General features: G+C 39.4%; 1 protein-coding gene across 2 annotated transcripts; it reads right to left on the reverse strand.

Moving 5' to 3' along the window:
* Positions 1-3,225: 3,225 nt before the first annotated feature.
* On the reverse strand, positions 3,226-12,876 carry smyd1b (SET and MYND domain containing 1b). 2 transcript variants are annotated; one of them, XM_037777974.1, is made up of 10 exons: positions 12,613-12,876; positions 11,413-11,589; positions 8,904-9,117; positions 7,755-7,885; positions 7,540-7,578; positions 5,859-6,054; positions 4,251-4,343; positions 3,995-4,158; positions 3,702-3,870; positions 3,226-3,545 (listed from the first exon to the last, which is right to left on the reverse strand). In XM_037777974.1, exons 1-10 carry the CDS (start codon positions 12,732-12,734, stop codon positions 3,381-3,383), a joined length of 1,470 nt encoding a protein of 489 aa, XP_037633902.1. In that variant the 5' UTR covers positions 12,735-12,876; the 3' UTR covers positions 3,226-3,380. The 2 variants fall into 2 exon arrangements, with proteins under 2 accessions (XP_037633902.1, XP_037633903.1); XM_037777975.1 differs by lacking the exon at positions 7,540-7,578 and having other exon boundaries at positions 12,613-12,874.
* Positions 12,877-13,643: the final 767 nt, after the last annotated feature.

Consider the following 13,643-nt stretch of genomic DNA (forward strand, 5'->3'; position numbering starts at 1 on the left):
AAATAAAACTAAATTCAGTGTCCTTGATACCCTACCTATGTCATTTATATACATAATAAACAATTTTGGACCCAATACTGATCCCTGCGGGACCCCACAAGTAATACCTGAGCATGTTGATTTGTAGTCCCCTATTTGCACGTACTGCTGCCTGTTTCCTATATAACTTCTCAACCAGTTCAGCACTACCCCTCTTATACCATACCTTTCCATTTTATTGAATAATATATCATGATCAATGGTGTCAAATGCTTTTTTTAAATCTATAAATACTCCTACCACATACTTCTTGTTATCAATACAACTGGTTATTTCTTCTGTTAGCTCCATTAATGCCATTGCTGTTGATCTGTTTGCTCTGAACCCGTATTGACTGTCTGTCAGTAAATGGTGCTTGTCAATGAAGTTATCTAATCTTCCAATGAACAGTTTCTCCAATATTTTAGAGAACTGGCAAAGTAAAGATACAGGCCTGTAATTAGTGAAATTATGTTTGTCCCCAGTTTTATATAGTGGAATAACTTTAGCAGTTTTCATTTTATGTGGAAATGTGCCAGTTATGAATGATAAGTTACAAATGTAGGTTAGGGGGTTTGCAATACTGTCAATGACTTTCTTGACTATCGTCATATCGATTCCATTCAAGTCAGTAGATGTTTTATTCTTGCACTTGTTAACTATGTCTATGATTTCTTTTCTGTCTATAGCTTTGATATAAATTGAGTTTGAATTTCTTGCAATGTGGCTTTCAACAACCTCCCCATCCTTTGGAGACGTGTCATTGATTTTTCCTGCCAACTTTGGTCCCACATTTACAAAAAATTCATTAAACCCATTAACCACATCATTCATATCATTTAAAGACCTATCATTATCAATAAAATATTCAGGGTAACTTGAGCTCGTCGAACGGTTTCTGATAATACTGTTTAATATATTCCATATGCCTTTTATATTGTTTTTGTTATTTTCTAGTAATTTGGTATAATATTCCTTCTTGCATATCCTCATAATATTAGTTAATTTATTTTTGTATTTCTTATATTTATGTTCTGCCTCTTTAGTTTTACATTTTATGAATTGTCTATATAGAGTATTCTTTTTTTTACAGGCATTTTGCAGTCCCTTTGTGATCCATGGTCTGTTTGTGTTATTATTCCTAGCATTATCTTGTTTTATTGGACAGTTTTTGTCATATAATGACTTAAATATATTTAGAAATGTTTCATATGCTGTATCAACATCATTTCCTTCATAGAGGGTTTTCCAGTTTTGTGATAGCAATTCGGTTCTGAATGCATTTATGGATTCTTCTGTTCTCAATCTCCTATATTTGATTTTATGGTCCTCCTTCTCTTTTCCACAATCACAGTCATGGATCACAAAAACTGGCAAATGGTCACTGATGTCATTCATCAGCAGCCCGCTCACTAAGCTACTTTCCATGTAATTTGTAAATATATTGTCGATTAGAGTTGCACAGTGCGCTGTTATTCTGCTTGGTTTGGTGATCAGTGGATATAAACTCATACTATACATTGTGTTAATAAATTCGTCTGTCATTTTGTGTTTGTTAGGATTTAGCAGGTCTATATTGAAGTCCCCACAAATGAATGTAACCTTCTGATTAGTTTTGGCAAATATTTTCTCCATACTGTCTTTAAAAGTTTCAATGCAGGCTCCTGGTGCTCTGTATACACAACTGACCATCACATTTCTTTGGTTTTCCATGCAGATCTCTACAGTGATGCATTCCATCACATCATCAATAGTGGTTGACATGTTTTCTAAAATCTTATATTTCAGACTATTTTTCACGTACAGGGCCACACCACCTCCTTTTTTGCTCTTCCTGTTCATGTAATTGAATTCATATCCTTTCAACTCGAAATCTGCTTCTTTCTCAGAATTGAGCCAGGTTTCAGATATTGCAATGACATTGAATGGTTTTGTGAATTGACCTAAGTATTCTTTGATGTTTTGGTGATTAGCATATAAGCTTCTACTGTTGAAGTGAATAATTGACATTCCTTGAGTTGACTTCACATTGCTGTTATACTGTTCATCGGTGTAGTAGCAACATGTGTTGTTTAGATGGTTAAAAAAGTTATTGTCAGGATCAATATCTTCCAGTTCCAGTTCATGCATATTGTGTTCAGATAATGTTCAGTGAATGTTATGTAATTCCACAAGAACCCATTTTCCACAGACAGGTATGATTACCTTGTTGTGTTGTTCTGATGTCACTGGTATTTGTCCAATTCTTCAATTTCTCTGATAACCAGCACTCTGGCCTCCTCTGGTGACCCGTTCAGTTTGATGATCACCTTACAGTTTGCAGTCCACGTTGATTGAATTTTCCTCTGCTTCCTTAGAAAGCGTGCCTTTCTGGCAATGTCTGCGTTTTTCTTTGTAAGATGTTCATTCACATAAACGTCGGACCCCTTTAGCTTCCTTCCTTGTCTAAGCAGCGTATTTTTGTGCTTTCTGTTGGTAAACCGGATTATTAAGGCCGGTTTGTCGCTCTTGTTCCTCCGGGGGAGAGGGTGGCATGACTCGATGTCGGTGTTGTTGATGGAGATGCCTTTGTTGTTGAAGAAAGCCGTCACCTGTTGTTCAAGGGACTGTTGGTCGGGCTCGGTGAGCCCCCCGCCGTCCGCTGGTGTCACCGCCCGGGCGTATGACCGTGGCCTGGTCTCCAACCCGCTAACGATCACGTCGTTTATGCGGGAGTACTGCTCCAGATCCGCCACTCGGCACTCTAAGAGGGTTATCCTCTTGTCCTTCTCGACATGTTGTCTCTTCAGCTCCTTAATTTCCCCCATCAAGTCCATTATTAGTTTTTGCTGTTTAGACACAGTTGCAATTTCTCCAGACATAAAGTTCAGCGCCTTCTTTATCTCTTCGATCTCCTCGTCCGAGATTGCACTGCTTTGTTTGGTTGTCTTTGGTGGCATGTTGTTGTTTTGTTTGTTGCTAATAATTCACTATGTTAGTTTTTTTCACTTGGCCTTGGTCCAAAAGAAAAGTTTCTCCGTCCACATGAATCCAACGCTGCGTTCAAGGGCTGTAGGAGAACTGCCAGATGTTTCAAGGATTGATGGCATAATAAGCAACAGGTAGTTGCACTGCATATTTAAAAAAAAAATACTTATTTTCTCTTAACATTATGATTCATTTCTGTAGTTCCACTGGGTTTGGAATATTGAAAACAATATGCACAAGTTTGACGTGACATCTTTTTAATGAAAAGCGTAACTACAAAAGTGAGTGAAACAGAAAATGATCATGTGACTAAATGTGTAGACTCACACACATCAACACTCGGAAAACTGTCAAGCGTAAACAATAGGATGTCTTTTTTTCTTGGATCTTTTTAATCACTTCCTCCGGTGGAAGAGGTTCTTGATTCCCTCCTCCACAGACGAAGGTTCCTGCATCATGGACATCGGTTTGTTCTTCAGAGCTGCCTCTCTCATACTGTGGTAAACATACTCGTTCTGCTTGAACATCCTCAACTCCATCTCCGTCTGCACACGCATCGACTGTAGAAACATCAGGAGGGACACATCAGCGCTTAAAATATTCACCCATAAGTGAAGGATTGTAACCTGTTCCTCTAACTAAAATTTTGCCTATATATAACATTTTAGCAGAGCCGAAGAAAAGCTTATCAGATGTTAAGATGATAAGGAGTTTACCTCCAGGTCCTTGGTGATGGGATGTGTTGCGCCGTGGGTGACCATGAGAATGGCATAGGCCTTGCAGACCATCCCGTGGCCGACCTCTATCTCCCCGGCTTGCCAGTGAGTCACTCCTGCTCGCATGGCAGCCATACCGAGAGACGCATTGTTCGGGTGGTACAGTTTACTGTCAGGGGAAGAGATTTGACTCATTTTAATATTTTATTTCTTCATGTTTTCCCACCGGAGAGTCTTTCTTAATTATTGGATAAAGACGTGCATGTGTGTCACAACGATATCTCTGTACTCACGTGTATCCATCCACCATTTTGCGAGAGTATTCTGCAGCATCAAGGAAGAACTGCAAGTAAGCTTGCACCTCACTTAATGTGCTCCACATCCTCAGCTGGTAGATGTGAGTGTCGGCCAAAACGGGCTCCGTCTTCGCTATGCAATCCTTGCAGGTTTTTATCACCTGAAGAGAACAAATTACTCTTAAAAAAAAAAACATGGTAGGATTGAGCGCTGGAAGACATTTTTTATTTGGTGTGGTAGGGGATTTTATACCTCATGGTAGTTGCCACTTAGTCGAGCCTTGTCCATCTTCTCCAGCATTTGATAGCAATAATCTGTTGCCTCTTTCACCTGCTCCTCTGTAGGCTGAGAGGTGAAGATGGAAGATCAAATCTTAATGAAAGTATCGAAGACTGTTGCACAACTCATCGACTATTAACACACTGACAATGAAATATACCATGAAAGGTGCTTTTTTTTTTTTTTTTAGAGAGAAAAACATATTAACTTTTTTAGACAACACAGTTTAAAGATTACCTATTGTGCAGACCTTTTACATGAACAAAAAACTATAAAACACACTAAAGGAAAGGGGAAAAGCACAAAAGTGTAATAGGTCCCCTTTAACTTTGTCCTGGTCCAGACAAAGCAGAGCCAGCCCTAGGCATAGGCGGTATAGGCGAATGCTAGGGGCGCCATCCATCCATAGGGGCGCCCCAAATGAGGGAAGAAAAAAAAATAATCTAAATTTATGACTTTTACTATTGTTTTACTAATATACTATTTTTTCAAAAATATTACAAAAAGGCCCACAACAACATAACTTTGTAGCCTATTAAATAGGCCCTATTTTCTTGGTAATACATAGTTAGCCACCATAAATTAATTAGGGAAAGGTGGAAAGACCATTCAGGCATTTGGGGAATAACTTACGGCATCATTTTAACAAATACAGTTTTGCTTATAAGTGTGTTCTGCATAGCTTAATCTCAAAGACATACAACTATGTAGCAATTTCTGTGTTAGTGTATGAAGACAATGACTGGTGGTGGACTTGGTTGCAATGTAAGAGGCTCCAGCTAAAATCTTGGCTCGGCTCTGAGGCGAAGGCCTGATTATTATTTTTTTTATCTTAAGAAGACCTTTGACCTGCTGAAGGGGCCCTGTCCAAGACTTGAATGTTTATTTTACTAATAACAAACTAGATTTCCTCTCATATATGATAAAAAGACAATTCATAGTTACAGGTATTATGGTCATTATCAGACAGCCAAATCTGACATATGATAACAGTTTGGGTCAATGTCTCAGAGTTATACGGTTTAAAATAAAGTAATAAACCCCTTACACTTGTTTCCTACTGATAGTTCCTGACACATGCTATTAATAACTTCTGACCCACACATATTATCTACTCTAAGTGTGTGTGTGTGTTTCACAGTTTAAGATAATGTCAAGCCACATCATTTAAGGCCATGGGATTACTACACTTTATTATGGCGTGTCATGTTTGTAATGGGAAATTGAATGTAAATTACATACAGTAATAACATAAAATAGAAAAGATAATTCCTGGCATATGGTAAAATATTGAAAGACGGTTACTTCTTTGAAGTTATTGAAATTATTGAGTACTTTTTCTTTACCTCTCACGTGTGAATGCACGCCCTTACACACAGTTTAGAAGCTTATCTTTGCTTTAAATAGTCCCCGCGGCTCTGCTTTTCATGTTTCCCGTTTGTGGTTATCGCCCGTGTCAGTACTAAATGTAGTGAGAGGGTTTGGTCCTTTTCTGCCTTGTGCACTATAAAATCATTCTCTAGCTTCTTGAAAAGCAACATTAAAATCAACACAAAGACAAAAGTATGCAAAGACACAAACCTTGACTCCGTCCACCTCGCATCCCGCCAACTTCAGGTCATCTTTGATGTGGTTCTTGCAGTGCTCACACGTGCAGTCAAAGAAGTATTGTGTTTTCAGCTGCCTTCGTCTCTCCTCTGACAAATTCATGTAGTCCACGTACGAGACCGTCAGCTCATCTCCCTCTTCGATCTTACCCAGAGAGCGCAGTTCGATCCTGAGGATGAGAAACATCATTAAATACAAACAGACTTTGATTCATTTAGTCTTTCAGTTACAGTTTTTGACTGATGGTGAAACTCTGTTCCATCGTGTGGCTTTCAGTTCAGTCAATCCAGTTCAAGGATTGAAGGATGTTAATGAAGATTATTTCACATTTAAGCCAAAATTCAGTCCACTCACTTTGTGAATGTACCACTTTTCTACATCTAAAGGAATTCATGTGTTAAGTATAAAGCAGCAGCATTTTTTTGTACATGTCTGGACAGATTACATTCATTTATTGTTCAGTTAATTTCCTAATTTGATTTGGTTCCACAGTTAAGGAACAGTGTGTAACATTTCGGGGGATCTATTAGCAGAAATGTAATATAATATTCATAACTATGTTTTCATTAGTGTATAATCACCTGAAACTAAGAATCGTTGTGTTTTCGTTAGCTTAGAATGAACCCTTCATATCTACATAGGGAGCGGCTTCTGTTCACAGAGTCCGCCATGTTGCACCGTCATGTTTCTACAGTAGCCCAGAACCGACAAAAACCTCTGGCTTTAGAGAGAGCCCTTTGTATATTTTTTGTTACCTGAAGGCCACCGTAGTTCTCCGACACACTTGTGAAAATGCGGTAACGCGAGCCGCAGAGTGCAAAACCATGGTACGGCCAGCCGCTGTCTGACCTCTGTTGCCCCTAAAGTAGTATTATTATAGTAAGGACGGCCTCTCAGCGAGGTGAACGGCGTTACCACGGTTTTGCACTCGGCGGCTCAGGTTACCGCAATCTTGGAAAGGGAGGAGTGAGCAGAAGGGTACTTAGTTGGTTGCAATCTGCAACCGCACCACTAGATGCCACAAAATCCTACACACTTTACCTTTAAAAAATGTATGAAAAAACTATCCACATGTAGTAAATGTCACAGCAAAAATGGTAATAAAAGGCTTAAATATGAAATAATTATAGATATTTAGCTTAAGAAAAGTAATATTTACATGGAAATATACTTTTTGTCATGTTTTAGCCTGGTGTTACATGGCGTTAGAGGTGAACTAATAGGAATGAAAGTTGTTAAGAATGAGAGAAGCTTCTAGTACACTCTTACACAGCAACCTGTGTCATTGGCATGATGGACAGACATCACACATGGACAAACACACACAAAGTGACAAACCATCAGCACACGAGTGACAAACAGTTAGATAAATGTCTGTGGCTAAAGAAATGAGCTTTCAGCAGGTGAAGAAATGTGCAGAGAAAAACTCATACCAGCCTTTAAATAAAGGTTAGAGCATTCAAATAGCATGTTGACATGTTGATGTGAAAACTGAATCATGTCAAACCTACAGTGCAGACTACAGGGCACTACTGACAAAGACTTGTATTGTCTACAATGGATGGAGAGGGAGGGAGGATGACGGTTATGCGTAATGATATGTTGAGTATGTCGTAGTCTCTATTAAATAAGACTTTAGGTTGAGGTAACGCACCTCCGTTGAGAATGATACATAGTATTCACAGCCGATTGACTGAAAGACAAACAGGAAGCAGTTTTACACCAAATGCAACCTTACAAACACACATTCACACACAATACGCAACAGCACACAAACTTTTTCATTTTAATGAATTTAAATTTAAGCTGAATACAAAAATAATTCGGACAAATAGAAACTAAAGAGGCTTTTTTTTTTTTTTGACTTACTTTCCGTGGTTGAGGATCACGGTGCAGTTCGGCCAGCAGTCATGATTCACCAGACACAAATTTGGGAAAAGTCCAACTCCCACTGCCTGAAGGCCCCTCTGGTCGCTCACAGTGAAACCGTTACAGTTAATCTGAGAGAAAGACGGCAAATATCAATGTGAACACAGAGCTGTTAAACATTTAGGAGAAAAATAATGGAATAATTTGTGCAACCTGTGCACGTTGAGAAGTATTTTTAACTGTTTGCTTCAGCTCATTTATTTTAAGGGTCAAAGGACAAAAATAAAGCGGTGTAAAAGTGGCTGAAGACTACAGCCGCGGCTGTATTAAACCAGTATGTAGTTCCCACTGTTGTACATAAAGTCACACGATAAATCTGAGGTATATCAAGATGATAAACAGGATCTGAAATAAGAAAATAAAACATTCCTGCTACAAAAATGATGTTCTTCTGTCTGACCTTTCTCTCCAGAACTGACTTTTAATTGTAGAATACTTCAGGCCTCTCACACCTATTCAATTTAAGCAATATTAAACGGGTACATAGCTCTTATTGATGTAATATGTAGCTTCACTTTGTCACAAGATAAAAAAAAAAGTTTGGAAACCACAGATTGTTCCATTGTACCCCAGAACTGGGGCCTGTTTTTTGTCTGAATTTGAAGCCAGTAGATCTTTAATTTTACCAGCGCTGGTGGGTTGGTTAAAGGTTAATTTGGGCAGTTTTTGTCAACTCATGAGGCCTATCACATGTAGGATGTATAAACTCTGTTAACATGTTGCTAAGCGCAGGATTTCACAGATTGATATAACTTTTGTGAATGTTTAACATTTACTATTATCCCAGCACATCGTGTTCCAGCTGTCCGTCAATTATTAAAGTTCAATATTACAGTTTGTGCTGTAAACTCAGGTATGAAGGAACATGCCACTCATTTTTACTGCTTTGTGCTGGTGGGAAATTGGAAAATATTTGATTTTACGAGTTGACAGGGACGACTGAATGCATTAGTTTTGGTCTCTGGGAGGCTGACCAGTCTAATTTGGTGAAGAGGGGCAAGTTCAGGTCACTATCTTTCTGTCCTCTATAGCCCCTGATTTGGAATACAACTTGGAAACGGAGGGATGGTCAAAAAAGGGATAACACACCACTCCAAAAATATGGGAAATGTCGTCAATGATGTGCTGCTTGCTGGTCCGGGGCCAGTAGTCCAGGAAGTTGTGGATGTCCACTTTTAGGTCCTTCAACTCGTCCTGTTGCATGTCAGCAATGTGATCCTCCAGCTCCTCCAGTGTGGTCAGCTGCATGTCGGACATCACGCTCCCCTCTTTGTCGAGGCGCCACACGATGCGGGCCGCCAAACTGACCACAAGAAAGAAAAAAAAACGTTAATTAAAATTAGTCAACACTGACTTTTGGTTTCACACAGTGATGTTTTACTGTTCACATTATTTCTTAAATGTGGCCAACATCAGATTCTAGTGTGAATTGATCACGGTCCTGAACCGACTGACACGCCCAAAAGACAATAACGAAGACGTCACACACGACACGCTGGCGTACATGGAGGCCACTGTCAGTCAGTCAGCATTTACACTTTCATTCATAAGTGGATGTGCAGTAGAAGCCAGCTAATTCCTGAGCAGATGAAAATGAGAACGAGGAGAAAGAGAGACACTTGTAGCTTTTTGTGGAGCAACGGTTGCCAACACGTTCTGATCCCAATTCGTCACATACCGTAGCTTTGTCACTTTATTTTAGGCATCAAAACTACTATAATTACCCTTGTGAAGTTGTGAAGCCATTCCCATCACTTTAGGATCAGACAATAAAACAACTATAGTTAGGTTTAGGAAAGAACTACATGGTTGGGCTTAAAACTACTCCGTTTGTACAGCGAAAATGACCCTGAACGTTGTGAACATGTGACATAAACTAACAGCTGATTGTAACGTGACGCACGGGACACAAACAGTGGTCTTCTACATGAAAGCCTTGTGTTTGTTGGACCCATCCACCTCACCTCTCGCCCGCCCAGTGTGTGTCTTTTTACTCTTTAAACTACGTCGCCACACTCCCGGTGCGCTTTCTCTGAGCGTTTACTGTTGCTGCAGATGGGTTTACATTATAGTTAATGGAACGCCCATTGCGTTTCATACCGGCGCTTGCCTTGTGCGACGGTACTGAACGCTGACGGCCGTGACAAAGCCTCGGTATTTGACGCCATGGGAATGAGAACAGGTTGTGGCTGCTACCTCTGTACGGAGGTGTGTGTGGATGTGAAGTTGGAGCCAGGAGTGGTGGGATCGTGATGTGAATGGCTTCACAACACAGAATTGTGACAAATGTCGATCTAGAGTGACGTAAAAGTCACAGGAATTCTGATATGACTGTTCAGACTGAGGTCACGTTGCAAAAAAAATCTGAGCTGTATCTTATTTAGGACCGCATAAAAAAGGCCTAAATTGAAAATATTGGACTTCATGTGATTTGTGCTGTTCACATGTTCACAAAAAAACTGATTTTGGCCACTTTTGCCTGCAGTTTGATCGTGGCCTTACTGCTGCCAGCTCACAGCTCTTGGTGTCCTCCCCCAGTAGGACTGTCAATGTATCTTCATCTAAGCTGTAGAAAACCTTTGGTTCTTAAATATATTCTTTTTTTAAATTTTTTTTTAAAATATAATGTTTTTATATTTGTCTCATTTGGTGAGGAAGTGTAGCTCTGTTTCAGGTTTCACTCAGTCTGTACTGTGTCAAGGTTCTTTTTAATTGTAGATCAGTAACCATGCTCAAATAATCTGCTATGGTCTACGTCAATTTAGTGTCAGACAGCATTGTATTTTGTTTTGTACTGTTGTTTGTGTTTGCCAATAGGTGATGTATTTTCGTTTTAACTGTGTTGTCATTTGGTTGAGTCTAATTGGTGGTACAGTACATTCTGTTCCTGAGGCCTTGGCGTGTTTGTGGAGCAGGTTTGTAAACTCAGCCTTAGGACCGTCATCTCTTGGCACTGCAGGGCTTGGTAATGAGAGGGGGTCATTGTGTTTTAGATGTGTCCAAAACGTATCTGTGTTTCTCAGGTCTTAGGTTCTGTTTGGCGACACCTGGAAACTGCTTGACATTCTCCTGGATCCATCTTTTTCATCAATATGTTCACATTCTATGTATCATTTTGTAATATGTATTGTCTATAAAATAACTTTATTGTGTTGGTCCATTCTGCACACATGGCATCTTTTGCACGTCAGTCCGTCCTGGAAGAAGAATCCTCCGCAGTTGCTCTGAAGTTTATATCCATTTTTTTTCCCTGTTAAAGGTTTTTTGAGGGGAGTTTTTCTCTATCCGAAGCAAGCGAGGATCGTAAAGAACAGAAAGTGTCGTGTGCTTTACTGATTTTAAAACCCCCTGAGGGAAATTAGATGGAATGTGGCTCTACGCATTCATGTTTCCTTGATCAAAGTCAACATTGCACCAAACCAGCCTCTTCTTTTCTAGTTTAGTAGGATGGAGTACCAATAGTACACTGTAGAAAATAAGTATTTCTCTTAGTGTGTGGGTTTCTTACCTATGATTTGTCCACAAAAAAAATAAAATAAAAATCTAAAAGCAAGTGTCAACTTTTTATCACTCCCTGTTTCCTTTTCCTTCCACTTACCGGATGTTCTCGTTCGGCGCTTTGTGGTAAGCTTTGATGGCAGCACATTCCTGCTTGTGTTCGGCCCACCCGGCACGCTGGCAAGTTCGGTCACAATAGTGAGCAAATTTGCACTGGCCGCACCTCTGCAGCTTCTCTTGACTGCGGAAACAGCTGTGGCAAATACGCTCTGCTAGACTGCAGAAAAAGAGACGGAAGATGTTATGATCCATATATTACAGCTCATGCATACGGTAGATATAATAGCCTGAGAGATAGTTGTCAAAGGAAGAGTGTTGGCTTTACCTTACTGGTGCCCAAATGCTCTGTTATAGTAAGTTATTTTTTATGAATTTTGAAGTTAATCTTCCAGATGAGCATGAAAATTAATTGATTCTATATTATTTTTCAGATCATATAATGTCATCACAAAATATTCTCTTATATTGTGATCAGATTTGATTGGTTTTAAAGATATGCATTGACAATTATTAACATTTTTTTTTACATAATTCAAAACATTAATTAGAAAAAATAATAATAAAAAAATAATACCCCCCCCCAAAATAAAAATAAAAATAAAGATAAAAATAAAATAGAAATAAAATAACTAATGGCAATCACAAAATATTCTCAACTCAACATTCAGTCTTCCTCAGCAAAAATACTATTAGGATTACTTTTGACAGTAAAGTCTGGCCTGTCATGTTATATAAAACTATATTTCTTGGATTTTCACATCCTTTTCTCTTACAGAACAGCTTCTGTATATACAGTATAAAGATATTTTCAAATTATCCCTTAAAGATCATAATTTAAAGCGCACAGAAATGTTGGCACTAAAGATTAATACAACTGAGCATTATTGTCTGAAAGATACAAATGCAGTCACAATTTGTGTTTGCATGTTCTTTCATGTGACCAGCTTTTCTTTAGTTACAGTAACAGTAAAAATATTCCCCTGAGGATGATCTGTCTACAATGGAGGCACAGTTGTCCACATGACATTACATCCAAATGACAGCTCTCTTGTTTCATTATCAAACCAGAGTAAAATCAGACTCTATGGCCTTCCAAAACAGGAAAGATATTGTGGATAATTTGTAAATCTAGAGAAAAAATATTGTTCATCTGCCCAAATGTCCCCATAATGACCACATCTGAATGAACACATCCCCCACCATTGGTCAACCACATGCCCAACTTGCGTCATCACTGTACCTGTCAAATACAACAGCTGCGATACTGGGCTCGGCGAAAATGACGTCTCCAGCCCAAAACTCCTTGGCAGCCTTCAGACCCCTTCCTTTTCCAGGTGAGTCAAATATTGCCACGTGCTCCATGGTTCTAGCACTAGGTCCTGAGATGCTGATGAGTCAGTGTTGAACCGATGAGCGTTTCAGTGGTGGAGAGAAGCTAAATGCAGCGATAGAGTAGTTGAGGAACTCGTAGACCAATCCGTGCCCTCTGTGTTCTTCAATGACAACTGCACATTCCTCACCCGAGGTACTAAAATAGCCATCCTCTTGAACTATACCAACGCTCACAGAAAATGGGTTGATGGTGATTTGTCTCATTAGTCCACTGAGAAATGAAATGTTTTGTCCAGTCAATAAAGCCAACAACCTCGTCTGAAAGTAACGCGACTGAAACTCACTGTCGTTCTCTCAGATTCTTACATTTATTTGAATTTGTGGTCCCACTTTTGACTTTTTTGTCCTGTTAACTGGCAAAAATGCCCCCCACCCCCGATCATGAATTGGTAGGTGCTCTGTCCCTGAGGGTTATTTTTGTCCCTCAGCTGGGGCTGTCTATCAAGAATCTGCAGTGACGTGAGACAGCTGTGAGGAGTTTGACAGAAACAGAGCTGATCTAACTCTCTACTCTGTTCTGGTGCTTTCTGTAACTTACTCTCTCTCTCTGTACTCACAGCATATGATATGACATGGACCAGCTTTAGTGTCCCCAGAATGTACCCAGACCCCACAGCATGGGTGGATTACCAGGTTTAGGTCCCCAGAGTACTCTACAAAGAAGAATAGACACACACACACACACACACACGTACAGAGTACATATACATACATATATATAGTATACTAAAGATCTCTCATATGATATGTGCACGCACATTTTCATCCGAACTTTTTCTACTTGCCGTGTATGGCAGTGCTTAAAAGACCACAGTTTGTCAAAGCTTGTACTAACCCTTTAATGTTCAAGGTTTCAGTTGTATTCTCTGGCCTGCATTG

This window comes from Sebastes umbrosus, chromosome 8 (assembly GCF_015220745.1).
Source record: "Sebastes umbrosus isolate fSebUmb1 chromosome 8, fSebUmb1.pri, whole genome shotgun sequence".
In the NCBI taxonomy this organism is placed as follows: domain Eukaryota; kingdom Metazoa; phylum Chordata; class Actinopteri; order Perciformes; family Sebastidae; genus Sebastes; species Sebastes umbrosus.